Source organism: Lepidochelys olivacea (genome assembly GCF_965140295.1).
Source record: "Lepidochelys olivacea isolate rLepOli2 genome assembly, chromosome: 2".
NCBI lineage: Eukaryota > Metazoa > Chordata > Testudines > Cheloniidae > Lepidochelys > Lepidochelys olivacea.
In genome coordinates this window covers 69221485-69239746 of record NC_140412.1, presented here as the reverse complement: position 1 = coordinate 69239746, position 18262 = coordinate 69221485, and the positions used below count along the sequence as shown (strand labels likewise).

The following is an 18262-nucleotide window of genomic DNA, read 5'->3' as shown; positions in this document are numbered from 1 at the left end:
GTACTTGCACTTTCCAAGTGTGGCAGAGTTCCAGCCTTAATAACTAGCAGTGCCTGATGGGAACACTGAGCCTCGGGATGGCTCTGGGGGATCAGATTGTTGCTTTGGTGGGGGTGGGCGTGGGCATGCGGGTGAGGGAAATGGGAACAGGAAATGGGGCCGGGGAAATTGGAATCATGTTTGGCTAAGGGCAGGAATGGGAACAGGGACACAGGTGTAAGGCTCTGTGGTGTCAGAGCTGGGAAGGAGGATACTAAGGAAGGAAACTGGAATCATGCTTGCTGGAAGTTCACCCCAATAAACATCGAATTGTTTGCACCTTTGGACTTCAGGTATTGTTGCTCTCTGTTCATGCAAGAAGGACCAGGGAAGTAAGTGGGTGAAGGAATAAGCCCCCTAACAGTGCCCATTGGAGAGCTCACATTATCCCTTCCTACCCTTCCTTTCCCTGGTTCCTGAACAGTCTAGGGGCCAGGCTATAAAAGGGGCATGGTGAGCCACAGCCACCTCAGTTCCTTTCAACACATGCAACAACAGACTCTCCGGACATTTGATACAGATACTAAAACCCCTCACATAGTTCTTCAGGTGGAGCTAAGGATAGGAGTTAATTTATAGTGTAGTCAGTTAGGACAGTTTAGTTTTAAAGTAAGAATTTTAATGAAGAATTCAAATGGTGGCTCTGAAGAGGAAACCTAGATTCAAACATGTCTCCTGTCTGGAGGTGTTTTCCACATCAATTGCACACTGGATGCCTTGCTTCCTTTGGGAAGGGATGCCCTTCATCAAAGTGCTCAATCTGTGTCATGTTTACTCCAAGAGCTAAGAAGGAGAGCCAGCTAACACAGAAGCTGAAGAGACATCAGATACAGGGGATAAGCAGAGACCATCCTCAGTTCTAGGTCCTTTGGGTCAGGATAAATAGAAACCTTATGGACTTCCATCCATTCTGATGGTACCTTCAACTCCAGCAGCCTCTGCTGTGCTACCTTCAAAAAAAAGGGAAGAATGTGGCTAAGAAGTTCTCCAAGTCTGTGGATCTGAATCAAGATGAGAGAAATGTTCTTTGGAAATGGCCTCTGCTGCAGAACCATTCCGAGAATGAGAACTTTATCAGATCCAGGGCTTACAAATCTCAATAAGATTATGGCACACAGAAGTTCTGTGAACAGAGCTAAGACACATATATGAGACCATTCAGGAACAGTGCATAACCAGATTCCCAATACTTTGGAACTGACTCTTAAACCTGCGATTTAGGGAGCGCAACCACAGCCAATGAGAACTGCTCTTGTGCAACATTCTGAATCCACCCCCCTACTCATTATCCCACAGTAATGGCTTACATCCATCTTGCTTGAGTCCTCATCACTCTTGGATCCAGCAAAAGATAAACAGCAAATAAGAGGATCTCTTCTCCAATGCTCCCTTCTTTACCTCCAGAGGATAAGAAGAGAAGAGAGGAACAGCTATTTTCACCACTGGTTCTGCCCCTCAAGACACCCTTCAGGTCTCTGAATGTATTATCTCTATGATCAGTTCTACTAGGTCCACCACAGTCACCTCTATGCTCACCATCGGATACAAGATCGGAACAGCTATCAGAGGCAGATCAGCAGAAACCTCCATCCCCTTCTCGACTGCCTGATCGTAACAAGAAATATCAGAACCCTAAATCCTTTTGGCATTATGGTCAAGGGTATTAATCAGATCCAATGACTGAATCCTGGCCAGAATGGCATTGACTGAGTGAGCCCTATTGCTTGGCTCTATATTACCTGTAACTCAAGAGACCACATAAAGGATGTCTATAACTACTGTAGGGGTCTGTGGCCATCTGTCCCCATCAGTCTTGGAGGGATGCCACGTGCCCCACACTACCACATATCTATAAAGGCAAGACTCATTGGGGAATTAATAGTATCAGGGCTTTAGCCATTGGGACGGGACAGAGCAAAAAGCAGTCTCAGGATTCTGGCCCTCTGGGCAGGGCAGAGCACTAAGTAGTCTGTTGCCTACCCTCAGGCTCAGGAGGATAGTGAGAAAACACTGCCCTCTTGGCCCAAAGTGGGTAGGCGGCCACCCCAGGGTGAGGCAGCTGCATGGGTAGGGGGTCCTGGGCCCACCCTACTCCACCAGGTCCTAAGCCAGTGTCCTAACAGTGGCGGTTGGTTCTGCCACTGGTTCAGCAGGGATCCGTCCAAAACACACTGACCTGAATTCTGTCAACAAAACTGGACTATCATCTGGTGTCCCTCTGCTACTTCCTACTACCCCTTTGGCGTGTACCTCTATCTCCTGGGATTCCTTTATCTCTCCTGGGTACACAGCCAATGGCAGTCCCAGTAGCTCCACCAGGTCCTGGTCTGTCAGTAGTCCTGGTACGTCCTCTGGGTCCTCAGCACAGCAGAGCTCCATCTCAGGCACAGGGCTTGGCAGCAGGCAAGCAACGTCTGCTTCCTTTTCCAGCTCTCATGCAACTGAGCTGCAGGACCTGCCTTTTAAACTTTCTGTACTGCCCCTCTGCTTCCTGCGGGGTGGGTATGGCTTACCTAGCTCTTCCCACCATGGGATGGAGAGTGGTTCATTCCCATCAGTCTCAGAGGGAGGCCATGCCCCTGTCACTACAACTACCTTTTCTGAATCGGAGGTTCTCAGATCTGACTATGGAAGGTAATTATCACCCTCAATTGCCTTCTGTGACAGCAAACATTTTGTCTGAAGAGGAGGAACATATTCGGATACAAGACATTCAGATCCAGGCCACCAAACACAGACCACTTAACTTCCCCAAAATAATTGCTAGAGCAGAGGCTCTCAAACTGGGGGTCGGGACCCCTGGGGGGGTCGCAACGTTATTATATTGGGGGCATCACGAGCTGTCACAGACCACTAAACTTCCCGAAAATAATTCCTAGAGCATATATTATAGAAAAACACCCAATCTTGATATGAAAATTCTCAGTGATGGAAACTCCATTGCAACACTTGGTAAATTGCTTTAATGGTTAATTATCTTCATTGTTAAAAATTTACACCTTATCTCCAGTGTGAATTTGTCTAGGTTCATCTTCCAGCTATTGGATTGTATTATACCCCTCTCTGCTAGACTAAAAAGCCCATTATTAAACATTTGTTCCCCATCTAGGTACTTTTATTGACTATAATCAAGTTACCTCTTAACCTTCTCTTTGTTAAGTTAAACAGATTGAGCTATGAGTCTCTCACTATAAGGCATGTTGTCTAATCCTTTAATCATTCTTGTGGCTCTTCTCTGAACACTCTCCAATTTATCAACATCCTTCTTGAATTGTGAGCACCAGAATTGGACACAGTACTCCACCAGCAGTCACAGCAGTGCCAAATACAGAGATAAAATAGCCTCTCTACTCCTACTCGACATTCCCCTGTTTATTCACCCAAGAATCGCATTAGTCCTTTCGGCCAGAGCATCACTCTGGGAGGTCATGTTCAGAAGATTATCCACCATGACCCCCAAATCTTTTTCAGAGTCACTGCTTCCCAGGATGGAATCTCCCATCCTGTCAGTACAGCCTATGTTCTTTGTTCCTAGAAGTATACATTTACCCATATTAAAACACATATTGTTTGCTTCTGCCCAGTTTATGAAGTGGTCCTCATTGCTCTCAGTCAGTGACCTGTCCTCTTCATTATTTACCACTCCCACAATTTGTGTCATCTGCAAACTTTATCACAGACGATTTTATGTTTTCTTCCAGGTCACTGATAAACATGTTAAATAGTATAGGACCAAGATCCGATCCCTGTGGGACCCCACTAGAAATACACCCACTCAATGACAATCCCTGTTAACAATTACATTTTAAGACCTATTAATTCACAATCCCTTTCCAAAGCATTTAGAAACACATCTATGTCACCCCCCTCCCTAAAATGAGGAAGTAATTTGGAGTCTATACCACCCACCAAGACAAGTACCTGAGGACTAGTTCTTCCTACTGGATAAGGACTTGGAAGCTGTTTGTCTTTCTCTATCTCCTCATGCTGGTACTATTCCTTTTCTTCTCTCTTGCACTTTTGCTGTTTCTCCTGGTCTTCTCTCTCTTGCTCCCGGGCTGCTAGCTGCTGCATTTCCAAATGCAGTTTCTCCCTGTCCAGCTGCAGATTCTCCTGATCTATTTGTAGATCCGTCTCCGATCCCAGTTGCAGTGATGCTCCCAGACTGCATAGAAAAGAGGTAGTGCCTCTGCCAGTCTCTTACCTGCTTCCCTCCAAGAGCTGGCTCCAAGGTTTACCCTGCCAGCTGTACCCTCTGCCAGTGGCCTGGATGTTCCCTGCAGACCTGAACCATTATTCCTCTTCCGTTCATTAGAATACAGCAAACCTAATAACTGTGTTTTTATCAGGTCCTCAATGCTGAGCTGCCTTTCTGTGCACAGCTCAACCAGCCGATGTCTCTTCAGCGGTTCATAATTCATCATCATCTTCCCCTGCCTCTTTTCACAAAGACCTTCCTGAAAAGATTGAGACTTTTCTCTGTACTTCTCCTTTCTAGGGTACCTACTTCCACTGCTATGGAAACTTATGCACACTGATACAGATCCCACACACACACTGCCATCATATATGTCACAGTTCAGGGCACCTGTATATCCCCTCAGTGGTCCAGCAAGTGCACCCACTCTCAAGCTTCCGGCTCCCCAGCCATTGCCCTTGGATTGAGCCACTGGGTGGAGACATGCATCTCTCTCCTTTCTGATCAGGTTATTTCCAGGCTGAACCCTTCCTTGTCTTTACTGTAATCACCCCTGACAAAACACAGGCAGCCTAAGCAGCTTGTTTTGCCTTCTCTTCAGAGATGGTTAACAGTGTAATTGTAAGGGGACTGTTGCCCCCTTACTAACATTCAGTGGGGGTGTTTTGGTTGGCTAGCTCCCAGTACAAAAAGGGGAAGGGTCTATGGGAAACCAGGACCCAGAGACTGATAGTCCCCAGGAACAATGGGGAGAGGCCAATGCTCCAAGTCAGCATGAATGACAGGGTGGGCAGGCTAATCAGAGAGTCAGGAGGCCAGGGGGTCCCATCCTCAGTGTTAGCTGGATTTGCCTGGGTCAGACAGAGTGGGGCCAAGCTAAGGAGAAAGGAGGGGCTCAAGCTAAGCTGGGGAGCAGAGCTGTGCCAGATACAGAGGGACCAGAAAAGCAGCCCAGAGAGAGCAGACCCTGGGTTGGGAGCAGAGCTGCAGCCCCAAAGCCAGAGGCACAGCCCAGAGAGAGCAGACTTGTCCTGGGAGGAGAGCTGCAGCAACCAGAGCCAGAGGGGCCAGAAAAGCAGCCCAGGAAGCAGGTCAGTGCTGGGAGCAGAGTCACAGAAGCAGCCTGCAGAGCAGACCTGTCCTGGGAGCAGAGCTGCAGCAACCAGAGCCAGAGGGGCCAGAGAAGCAGCCCAGGGAGCTGGAGGCAGAGCAGCAGCAGCAAGGCAGAGACAGAGTGGTGGAGCTGGGGCTGGAGCAGTCCGGAGCTGGGTGCGGTGAGCAGCTGGGGAGAGCGAGGGGGACCCTGGGCAGCAGGCCCAGCACAAGGAGACGCCTCAGCCAAGAGGCTCTGCAGGCCAGGCTTGGATCGTAACCCCGACAGAGCGGGGGCGACACTGGGAAGAAGGGTCCTACCACTTAGAGCCTGAGAGCGTGTGGCCACCACCAGAGCAAGTGTCCAACCCACAGCATCCGTACAGCACAGCCAGGGCCTGAGAAGGAGGCCTGGGACTTACAAGGAACAGACTGTGAACTGCCCTGATGTTCCAGAGACACTGTTTGTGATGTTCCCTGCCACAGAGCGGGTTGATGTGTTTCCTTTAACCTTTCCCATTTTTTCTTATTCTTTTTAAAATTAATTGTTGATTAAATAACTTGCATTTGCTTTAACTTGTATCAGAGTAACAGCCGTGTTAGTCTGTATTCGCAAAAAGAAAAGGAGTACTTGTGGCACCTTAGAGACTAACCAATTTATTTGAGCATAAGCTTTCGTGAGCTACAGCTCACTTCAAGGTGCCACAAGTACTCCTTTTCTTTTAACTTGTATGTAATGGTCAGTGGGTCAGAGAAGTGCCCAGTGCAGAGAGAGTAACCTGGAGTGGGGACACCCTAGCCCCTGTGACGACAGCAGGGTTGGGGGTTGAGCTCCCTAGGAATCCTGGGCCCAGCCTTGTTGGGGTTACGAGGACTCTGCCAGACAGGAGAGTGGAAGGGGAGTCTTCAAGGGCAGGGAGGCCTCTGGGTAAAGGAAGTGGGAGCGAGGACTCAGATCCTTTCGCTAGCCCACTTCACTGGGATAGTGCAGAAGCCAGGAAAGTTCCCCACAATAGCGGGACTATTTCCCCGCTTACATAATTACCACTATTAATCTACCAAACATCCCTTTTTAAACAAGCTTGTTTTAGTCTTAACATAAAAGCAATACAGAAAAAACACATTAAAAACAGAAAAAGACCTACATACGTGCTAATAAGCTTACTGGACATCACTCCAAATCCAATAAGGGCTCTGCAAGGAGCAGTCCTTCAAACCGCACACAGGAGTTTCCCTATGGTTTCAAGTTCATAACACCCTTTGCTCAGAACAGAAACCCAGTCTTTTGGGGCCTAAGTAGGCCAAAGTCCTTCCAACCCTTCCCTAAGGATTGGGACCTTCCATGGACCACAGATCCTGTCCGTCTGCTGGATCAGAAAGAAGGCCCTGAGTCAGTTTACCACCAGACTATTTAACCAAAAACCCTTTCTTTGTCTCTTGGTCCCTGAAGAATCCAGTTTGAACTAGTTTAGGCAAATCTCTCCTGCGGGTGATGCTTCTCTAGAGATTTTGGAACCTGTGTGACTTTGACTAATCACTCCATATTTTTCTAAGTTCTGGGGGGAGCTATATTTACGCTTACCATGGAAATACACGCAATCCCTGCCCAGCGAGGATACATAAACAATTCATTTAATACAATAGAGTCCACAGATTTTAAAACTTAATTCAGTAAAGTTCATCTAGGATATTTCAGGAAATTACCCTATTTATCACACATCCCATGACTGTGAATATGCAGAGTCCATCTTGAAGAATCTCAGTTATAAGTAACCAGTCTTCATTTTCAGAACATCCATTGGAAGAAGACAGGAAAACAAAATTATTAAGAAAACATCCTGGAAGACTATAGGCAAAATTCACCCTTGGTACAACTTCATTAACTTCAATAGAATTACATCAAGGATAGATTTTGCCTTCCAAGTCCAAATGTGCTTGTGCAACGCAAGTTACTGGATCCTAATGACAATCTTAACGAGAATTGGATGCTTCATAGGATTTTTATTTAAGAATAATGCAGCAATTTACCACACTGAGAAAATAAGTTTGTGAGAATAGTTTATATTTTAGGATTGGCTCTAAAAGAGCTAATAATAAAACTAGTTACATGATGCATTCTTCCAATTTATAACAGTCAATCATACCAATAATAAGAGAACAGAAAGAACATATTTCATTTTTATGTTAAAGCTACATGCAAAGTTTTTTGAAATCTAGAAACCTTTAGCTATAATGAAATTCTAAAGACCACAGAGTTTCTCAAATGCTTGAAATTATACTATTTTCTGTAGTGCATACCTGGAAAGCATTTTGTTTAAGTCTTAATATTTGTAATAATGTATTTATCTGTAACATGGCATGAATTAGAATCTCTGAATTCAAAATATTACTAACTCTCTCATTTATAATAAAAATACTTTACCTGGTAACTTAGCAAAGAAGCGATCAACTGCTGAGTAACAGAGTCTTCCCGTCTGTATATAAAGATTACAGATAAAGTAGCCGTAGTCTACAGGAATGGCTCCATGGTAATAAACTATAAGCCCTGGTCCTTCCGGAATTTTTTCCATACCATGAAGCTCATAACCTGTCAAGAGTACAAAGTACAATAGTTTCAATACCAACTTTATACCAGTCAAGCTTTGATTTAAAAAAAAAAAACCAACAACTCCTTACTAGAGCTGTGGAAACTCTTGATGATATGTGGGGAAACTGCACTAGGAGTAAGTTTTAGCATAACAATTAACTCTTGGATCTGATAGTCAAACATTTCACTTGATAGTCAAAATGTAGTGAGAAAATGGCAACCCTATTCTTGATTTCCTGCATCACTGAACCATATGTCAGCCCACAGAGGCCTAATGTATGGGTGCAGTTTTGAGTCATTGTTCTTATTTTTGTAATTGTGACCTTGATTTAAAAGGAGTCAGAAATCAAGGAAAAAAATTCTTACTTGTAAATGGCATTTGTGACATACCCAGAGTACAATCTAGAGTGGTGAATAGCTGCGCTACACCTGCCCTCAAGCCTCCTTTACACTGTTTTGCTGCTGTAGCTTCCCATCAGGACTGCTCACAGTCTCTAGCATGTAAGTCACTCCCAGCGATGTATGTGTGCACTTGCAGTCTCCCAGTCACACCTAGGCTTTTGCCAGCCTGAATTAAACTGCAGGGTGACGCCAGCATACTTCCAGTCCCAGATTTTCCCCAGAAATTTATGTCTTCTACTGCCCAACCCTTCTCTGGGCTATACAGGTTTATAGAAAGTCCATCATTCTATTAACAGAAATGATATGCACAAATCTTGTTCTCTCAAGTGGAGTTTCCCAAACACTTCAATTCAAACACACTAGTTAAGATAAAACAATAAAACAAGTTTATTAACTACAAAGAGATAGATTTTAAGTGAATACAAGGAATAAGGCATAACAGTCAGAAATGGTTAGAAGAAAAACAAAATGCAAATAGTTCCTAATTTAACAAACTTTGTTAAATTCAAAGCAAAGTTACCACATGTTCTTAACAGTCTTACTGACCAAACTCCTAAGGCTAGGACCCCTTTTTCTGTGTAATGGCTGCTTCCTTTGTTCCTTCTGATGCAGTGAATTGATGGACAGAGTGGGTGAGAGAGGAGGTTGGGTGGGCTCCTGTGGGGTGTATGCCCCCTTCTTTTTTATAGTCCTGTCCTCCATTTGAGAAGCATTTTTACCTGGGAGCATTTTGGCAGGCAAACTGCATAGACAGGAACCCCATGCTATTCCTTTGCTAAACTGTAAATTTTCTGTCCATGCCCTTTTGACTGCCAATGAATAGCCACTTAGCCGGTAATGGCCCATTGACCTTGTTTATACCTGGCTGATGCGCTAGCTTGACCTTTGTTCTGAGGAACTGGTTTTACCACTCCTCAGACTTGGAACATGTTTTAGTATCATCGTACAGTGGAATCTTATAGCTTCACATACAATATCACCACACATATTTTACCAGGACAATAATGACCAGCAAATTATGACTTTTCAAATGATACCTCACAAGGCATACTTTGTGCAAAGATTATTATAATAGTGTAAATACAGGAGTACAGTCCATCACAGTATTCAACTAAAGATCCAGGCTATTCTCTAACTTGATGGGTTTTTTGTTCATGTCACACTTGGATAATGTGATGCTCTGTACTTCGGGGTAACACCCAGCACTCCCATGTTCATCCTTGTAAAATGACTGTGTGGTATCCAATGCAAAGTTTGTCATGTTGGGTGTCTTCAGAAGGTTAATGATGCACTGAGCGTTGTTGTTATAGTAATTGTTACAATAATGTTATAGGTTTTAAATTCATCTATATTGTTATGAGGCTGAAAATGTATCCTCATGGTTTAAAATAAGTCCAGGCAAAAACTCTCCAAGAACAGAGAGGCAGTTCACACCTCATCAGGAAAGGTATGAGACAAACCTAGCCCAGCCTCACATGAACAAAGGACACTGGTCTAGGCAGCAACAAAAGGATCTGTTCAAGTGAGTCACCTCCCTTCCTTTGGTCAGTATGGGACTGTGATGAGGTAATGCTCACCTGACTCTGAAGGGGGAGGGGGAAAAGCCAAGGGAGAAGAAAGAACAGGATAAAAGGGAGAGACATTTGCCATGCTCTCTCGCTCTCTGTCCCCCTTCCACCTACATCTACAGACATCACACCAAGTGACTGAAGTGCTGATCAAAGGGAAGAGCCTGGCTGAAGGTTTGGTACCAGCCAGCCTGTGGTGAGAAGCATCTAAGTTTGTAAAGGCATTGACAGTGTTTCTTTTATTTTATTTGACCAAATCTGACTTGTTATGCTTTGATTTATAATCACTTAAAATCTATCTTCATAGGTAATAAATGTTTATTTATTCTACCTGAAGTAGTGTGTTTGGTTTGAAGTGTGTCAGAAACTCCCCTTGAGATAACAAGCCTGGTACTTATCAATGTCTTTGTTAAATTGTCAAGCTCATATAAGCTTGCAGCGTCCAGTGGACATAACTGGACACTGCAAGATGGAGGTTCCTAGGGTTGTCTGGGACCAGAGATATTGGCTAGTGTCATTCGATTGCACAATCCAAGGAGCAGCTCACATGCTAGAAGTTGCGCATGAACAGCCCAGGAGTGGGGGTTCTCACAACAGAGCAGGGTAAGGCTGATTCCCAGAGTTAAGGATTGGAGTGACCTAGCAGATCACCGGTCCGGATAACACCAGAGGGGAACATCACAGATAGTTATTAGCAATCAATGAAACTACAGAATGTTGAGCATCAATTCAAATGAATAAGTGGTCTGCTAGTTTTTAGAGCTTTAGCATACACAAATCTGGAAAACTAAAAACAATTCAAACCTAGATGAGACACATATGGATGGGATTAAAAAAAAAATTGCACTCAAGGAAAATCTAAAGTGGGGAAAAAAATATATCTAGAACTTGAAAGTGAAATCATGAGTAAAAACAAACCCCCAAAACAAAATATAACCATGAAGCCAGTGTTCATTGAAAGGATATGTCAAAGACTAGAACAGTAATAAAACAATAGAAAAATCACCACATAATTAGAATGACTATAGGGCTGGAAGTACAAAGAAAGGCCTAGTGAACTGAAAAATACCATGTCCTATTAACTAACTTTAACTGTTCAACTTGACCTAACAATGCACAAGCACAAGTATTGGCTTTGGAGATGCTGGGTTATTTCCTCCAGCTTCAGATTGGTGGATGACAGCTCAGAGATCAGTGACAATCAGAGATATGTGAAGGACCATAGTTTTCCTCTAAACCTTCTCAGTTGTTTCTCAGCCATTTTCATGACTGCAGAGAGGCCTTACGAAAATACACTACAGGAGGTCTGGAACACTGGGGAAGAGCTCAGCACTTGCACACTCTACTCGCTGGAAAGCAATGTGAGAATAAAGAGCTAAGAAGAGGCTTGATATCAAAGTCTCAATTGGCTTTCAAAAATTCAGTAATCTCATTGGTCACTTGTGCCTATTCAAGTGTGATGTAAACAGAAAATCCATCAAGTTAGAAACTGGCCTTCTTCACTCAGAGATAGAGAGGATAGATGGAAAAAATGCTTTTGGTAGATCATGGTTTAACATGATAAATTTCAGTCACTGAGTGAAACACAGTTGATGGCTCAGATGCTAATCCTGATCAGTTGCAATAAAATGAGCTGTCATGGAAATTGCTTATCAAATCTACCGCATCAGAAAGAAACTATGGTATTGTTTCCCTGTTAGCTTTCACTACTATATCTTTTTTGATTAGTTATGTTGAACAGTTATATTGTATTTTCCACATTAGAAGCCTGAAACTATATTTGTCTATACTCTGAAGTGGCTAATTTTCCCCCAATAATTTACTTTTACAACTAAACCTAAAATGATTTTCTTTTACATCCTTTAGTTTATTAAGTACTATCCTAGTTATTTTTCTTGCTGCAACATGAAGTATAGCTGCATTAGGCTGATCATTATTCCTAAATTATGACTCTTAGGATAATTTTGCACACATGGGGCCTAATGCAATAGCCTTTGAAGTCAACATAAGAAGCCCCATTTATGTCAGTACCCATAGTGGGAAATTCATTTTGGAAGGCCTCCACAAGCCTTTTGCACAACTTAATCCCAAGAGTGGAGCTGCTGGAAAGTGGTAACATAGAAAATGCCATATGGGACTACACCAATGGTCTATCTAGTTCGGTATCCTGTTTCTAACAGTGATCAGTAGAAGATGCTCCAAACCTCCACAATGAGCCATTACCAAAAAGCATATCTGGAGAAAGGGTTTTGTCTAACCACGCAGTTAAAAGTTGTCTTGTGTCCTGAAGCACACAAGTTTATATGCTTAACACATTTTCAGCATCATAGAATTGTGGATATACTTATTCAGATATAACTGTCTGATCCTTTTTGCTTTCATAATACTGTGCCACTTAGTTCCCCAGTTTCATGATGCATTGTTTAAAAATATTTTTTCTTTATCTATTTTAAATTTGTTGCTTTTAATTTCATTTGTGTCTCCCTTCTTGTATTGTGGTGAAAATGTACCTAGAAGCACGATTTACCTTCTTTATACTGTTCAATAGTTTCTCTCTAAACTATATACTCTTAATAATTTTAATCTTTCATAAAATCATACAGGAAGATATCATACAGAAAGATCTGGATGACCTTGTAAACTGGAGTAATAGTAATAGCATAAAATTTAATAGCGAAAAGTGCAAGGTCATGCATTTAGGGATTAATAACAAGAATTTTTGTTACAAACTGGGGACGCATAACTTGGAAGTAACAGAGGAGGAGAAGGACCTCGGCGTATTGGTTGATCACAGGATGACTATGAGTCGCCAATGTGAGATGGCCATGAAAAAAGCTAATGCAGACTTGGGATGCATCAGGTGAGGTATTTCCAGTAGAGATAAGGAGGTGTTAGTACCATTATACAAGGCACTGGTGAGACCTCATCTGGAATATTGTGTGCAGTTCTTGTCTCCCATGTTTAAAAAGGATGAATTCAAACTGGAACAGGTACAGAGAAGGGCTACTAGGATAATCCGAGGAATGGAAAACCTGTTTTCTGAAAGGAGACTCAGAGATCTTGGCTTGTTTAGCCTAACCAAAAGAGGCTGAGGGGAGATATGATTGACTCTATAAATATATCAGAGGGATAAATACCAGGGAGGGAGAGGAAGTATTTAAGCTCAGTACCAATGTGGATGCAAGAACAAATGGATATAAACTGGCCATCAGGAAGTTTAGACTTGAAATTAGATGAAGGTTTCTAACCATCAGAGGAGTGAAGTTCTGGAACAGCCTTCCAAGGGGAGCAGTGGGGGCAAAAGACATATCTGGCTTCAAGATTAAGCTTGATAAATTTATGGAAGGGATGGTATGATGGGATAGCCTAATTTTGGCAATTAATTGGTCTTTGACTATTAGCAGTAAATATGCCCAATGGCCCGTGATGGGATGTTATATGGGGTGGGATCTGAGCTACTACAGAGCATTTTTTCCCAGGTGTCTGGCTGGTGAGCCTTGCCCACATGCTCAGGGTTTAGCTGATGGCCATATTTGGCATCGGGAAGGAATTTTCCCCCAGGGCAGACTGGCAGAGGCCCTGGGGCTTTTTCACCTTCCTCTGCAGTGTGAGGCACAGGTCACTTGCTGGAGGATTCTCTGCACCTTGAAGTCTTTAAACCACGATTTGAGAACTTCAATAGCTCAAACATAGATTAGGGGTTTGTAACAGGAGTGGGTGGGTGAGATTCTGTGGCCTGTGTTGTGCAGGAGGTCAGACTAGATGATCATAATGGTCCCTTCTGATCTTAAAGTCTATGATTCTATATCTTTCACAAAGCTTTTCCATGGCTTATCATCTGCAGTGTCCTTTTTTGGACCTATTTTATTTCTACTATATTCTCACTTATGGTTTCAATTTACAAGCAGTGCTGATAATAATCTGTAGGCATGAACAGAATCCCCATTGAACAGTGACTGAAGCAGGACTCTCCAGAATGTAGCATCAGCCCTACTGACCAAATCCAGAGCATAATGCTTGGTAAAAGTGTGTACAGAATTCCAGGTTGCAGCTCTTCATATTTCAGCAACAAGGACCTGCTTATGGCAACCAAAAGAAGTTGCTACAGCTCTAGTGGAATGTGATTGTACTGAAGTAGGTACAGGAATTTCTGCTAATATGTAACATTCAACAATACGTTGTTTAATTTATCTAGCAATAATCTGAGAAGAAACCGTAAAACCCATATGATTCTTAGAATAAGACACAAATAATATACATGATTTTCAAAAACTTTTAGTTCTATCTAGCTAATCAGCAAGGGCCTTTCTCACATCCAAAGTATGTCAAATAAATTCTTCCTTATTAGAAAGTGACTTTTGAAAAGATATCGGCAAATTCATTCTCTGATGGATATGAAATGAAGGTATTTGCGATGAATGTGATGAATCAATATATGCAATTACATGTTCTTTAAATGGAGAACTGTCAACAAATCCATAACTGAAAGTGAAGGAATTATGGAAGCCAAAGTTAACATGCAGAACCAAAACTTCTGAATGTATTTGTTAAGGTTCCTTAAATAAAAAATTGGACAGAATCCCCCATCCTTTTTCTGTACCAGTGTCAGGCCCCCCGGGTATTGAAACCAGGAGTCCTGGGAATTATCTCACTCCAGTCTTCCACCTAGCAGCTCACAGACAACAGCTGGAGCTGGAGTCCATGAAGCCCAACGGCGGCATAAGCCACGTCCCTACACTCTGATGAGGAGAGCTCCAAGGCTCCTGATTGGGCCATAGCCCCTATTTCAGAGGGAGAGAAGGAAACAGGACATACAATTAAGCTTCACCCTGCCATGGAATGCTGGTCTGATATTTACCTCTTCCTGCCTCCTGATCCTGACCTCCTGATCTGGCCTGACTCTTGGTAACTGCCACCTGTTTCCTGCCCTCTGGTTTCTCAGCTGATCCTGACTTCCTGGCATCTTGATTCGGCCTGAGTCTTGGTAACTGTCTCTTGATCCCTGTCCTCCAGTTTGTTTCTCAGTTCTGATCTCTTGGCATTCCAACCTTGCCTGATTCCTGGTAATTTCCTCCTGGTCACTGGACCTTTGGCCTGCACCCAATGCTAACCCCTAGGACAGGCCGCCCATGCATTGCCGGTGCTAGTCCATTGGAGGTCCTAAGCAGGAATATTTTTGGCATCCCCCCATAATACTGAAACAGGCTAATTCTAATAATAAAGAGGAAATGGGGGTTCCCTTGAGCTGCTTGAGACCCTAAGAAATTGTTTACTCTGCTTATGCCTAGTGCCAGCTTTGTGCCCATGTCCCGGCCCAGACAACCAGAAAATACTGGGAATAACACCCCTGATTTCTCTTGTATTTGGGCACCTCCTTGACTGCCTCCTATCAGAAGCAATTTTTCCACCTCTGAAAGTAAAATAGCCTCATGAAAAATTGGCAGGGCATAGTCTGTGAAACTTAATGTAATTTGCCTTCAAGTGTCTATAAAATGGGCTAGCCTTTCTCTAAACTGAGGGAGGAAATGGTCCTGACTGGTTGGATCTTGACACTCAATCATTGTAGAATAAATATAAAATTAAAGTCATCTTAAGTTTGGTTAAGGGAATATTTTGTAAAGAAGTAATTTGCATGTAAAAGAAAGGCCTTGAAAAGAATGAGTTAGAAGGCCAGACCAAATGAAGTAGGGTTCAAAGAATAACTAATAAAATAAAGGGAAGTTTCTAAAAAGAAGCTTCTGACCAATAGGGGTGATTGCAGATGGTTTTAAACAAGACAGAGAGAATCTGTCGTAGAAGGAGCCAGCATGGACCTTCCTACCCCACACACCAGTGTTATCTCAGAAATTAGGGCCTATGTGAACCCAGGAGCAACAGAAAAACTGTTGGTCAGGAAGAAGGAGGGGAAGAGATAGGGAAGAAAGGCCTTTGGGGAAAAAGGAAATTGTAAATCTTATCTGGATTAAAACTGGAAATAAGGGTGAACTGTCTCAAACTGGATTTTAGCTTAAGTCAGTGATTGGCAATGACATCCCTTGTTTGTGAAAGGATATAAAAAAGTAAATTCTTAAAGGGTGCATTGCCAATACCTGCCTGACCATGTTGAAGCTGACCAATATGGATCTAAGCACCCCTGAGTTTAGCCCAATTGTAAGTATCTTGATTAAGTGCTTACAAATGTTGTGTTACTGTTTGGATGTAGTAAATTGCTTATTATTTAGACTTTTTAGGCATGTTTAGAGCAATTGTATCAATACCATTTGGCCTCTGAATTTAATAAAGAAATTTATGATTAAATTAGTGTTGTAATATGCTGCCTAAAAAATAATTCCAACAATCGTTCCATCAATTCTGAGGCCCAGTGTTTCAAGACAAAGATGTCATGGAGGCAGCAGGTTGCTGAGATTTAGGCCTTGACTTAAATGACCTTTTTTAATGTTGGCTCTGGAAGGATGTCAATTAGTGGTACTGCTGACATCTTATATTAGGCGAAAAATAGGATAACGACGACTTGGGACAGAATTGTCTAGGATAACGAAAAGAAGGAGTAGAAGGTCTCCTCGTCTCAGAAGAAATCAAGCCCAGAAAATGGGCTGTTGATCTTGCCTCCTTTAGCTATTCCAGCAACTCATCTGTCTTTTCTCTGAGATCATCCCCTTTGAAGGACAGATCCTCTAGTTTAAGTCTCGTATCCAGGGCCAGAGAAGAGCAGCAAACCCAAGCATGTCTCCTCATAGCAGGAGCCAATGTTCTAGCAGCAGAGTTCGAGGCACCAAAGGAAGCCCTGAGTTCTTAGCCACATTCTGGGGAAACAGTAACAATGTCCTCTGTTCTTTTCTTTCTTTCAGATGAAGAAGAAGCAGATCTCAAGACCGGTGATTCTTGCCTCTTTCTGGAGACCTTCTGTTTCACAGTTGGATCCAAGGAACAATCAGAAGCTAAACAGTGAACTTCAGCTATCACCATCACTGCATCTTTTGGAACCAAAGATGGACCTGGAATCAAAACTGATGGAACTGTTGCCAAAGCCAAAGACTTAGACTTGTATCCTGCATTGGATCTGGTACCATCTATCTCCCTAGCTGCCAGAGCTGAAGGTGAAAATCTAGATTTTAGAATCATAGCAGTTCTGTCATATGGGGTGGATCTGATAAATCTGAGGCATGGGATCTGGCACTGCTAACAGTGGCTGATTTGTCCTTAGGCCTCTTTTGCTTATAACAGTAACAGTCAGAGCCAAAGACATGGACAGCATCACATCCAATACAAGACTCAAATCCATCCTGCTAGTTTCTGAAGAAGAGACTGGAAACAATCAGGATTTCGAAGCCGTGGAGGCTCCGTTGGAATTGGATGGATCCGAGAAGTCTGATGCATGGGATACAGCACAGCTGAGAGTGGTCATCTTAGCCCTCGACTTTTTCTTGGAACGCAAGACAGCTGAAGCCAACCACATGGCCCTCGGTTCTGACATAGGTAGCTTCAGAGGTAGCAGAGGGAACCAAAGCTGGACCTGATGGGGCTCCAGTTCCTGGAGCACTTCAACAGTTTTGACTTACCAGAAGCCACAGGAGTCAAGACTGGCCTCTTGGATTTTGGATCCAACAACTGTCCAGATCCAGAGGGATGAGAAGAAGGAGCTATAATTGAGTCTGTCTGTCCTTGCAGACTCTGAGTCTAAAAGTCTGGCAAATAGAACACCTAGAAGGAGAGAAGCCCTCTCCCAGGCACTTGAGGTACCACATGTGGTTATCAGACACAGGGAAGACAGTGGGACATGAAGTGGACCTCTTGAATCCCATCTTCTCCTTCAGTTTTGCCATAACCTGGAACTGAGCTATGCACTAACTGACTATACCTATATAACACTAACTAGCTACAAGAAAGAACACTTCAGGCAGAAAGGACTCCAGATCCAAAGAGACTGGAGCGGTTCACTTCCATCCAGGCATGCAGTTTGAAGGAACTGAGGTGGTGAAGAGCTCAGGTCAACCCACCCCTTATATCCTCACTTTCAAAACATTTGGATATGTTGAGGGGGGAGAATGGACACGTGAGTGTGCTCTAAGGTACACTGCTAGGAGAGGGTCCTACTTAGATACCACTAGGCAGAGCAATACCCATAAGTGGGAATATACAGAGCCACTTGAAGAACTCTATAATCTGAGAAATCTTTCATCATTCTGAAGTTTTCTATGCCTCTAATCATCTGCAATAGCCTTCTTGGTACCTTTTCTATATGTCCCTCGGCCTGTGCCGCTTCCAGCAGCTCCCATTGGCCTGGAACAGCGAACCGCAGCCACCAGGAGCCCCGATCGGCTGAACTTGCAGACGTGGCAGGTAAACAAACCGGTGTGGCCCACCAAGGGCATTCCC

The 18262-nt window shown here is 43.3% G+C and overlaps 1 protein-coding gene across 1 annotated transcript in view; it reads right to left on the bottom strand.

Annotated features, from left to right (window-relative positions):
* The window catches only part of LOC311516064 (DGAT1/2-independent enzyme synthesizing storage lipids-like), a 47130-nt gene that overhangs the window by 19292 nt on the left and 9576 nt on the right, over positions 1 to 18262 (bottom strand). Inside the window, exon 3 of the mRNA XM_084619698.1 lies at positions 7752 to 7916. Within this exon, the coding sequence (XP_084475824.1) occupies positions 7752 to 7916 (165 nt within the window). The remainder of the gene's footprint in view (positions 1 to 7751; positions 7917 to 18262) is intronic.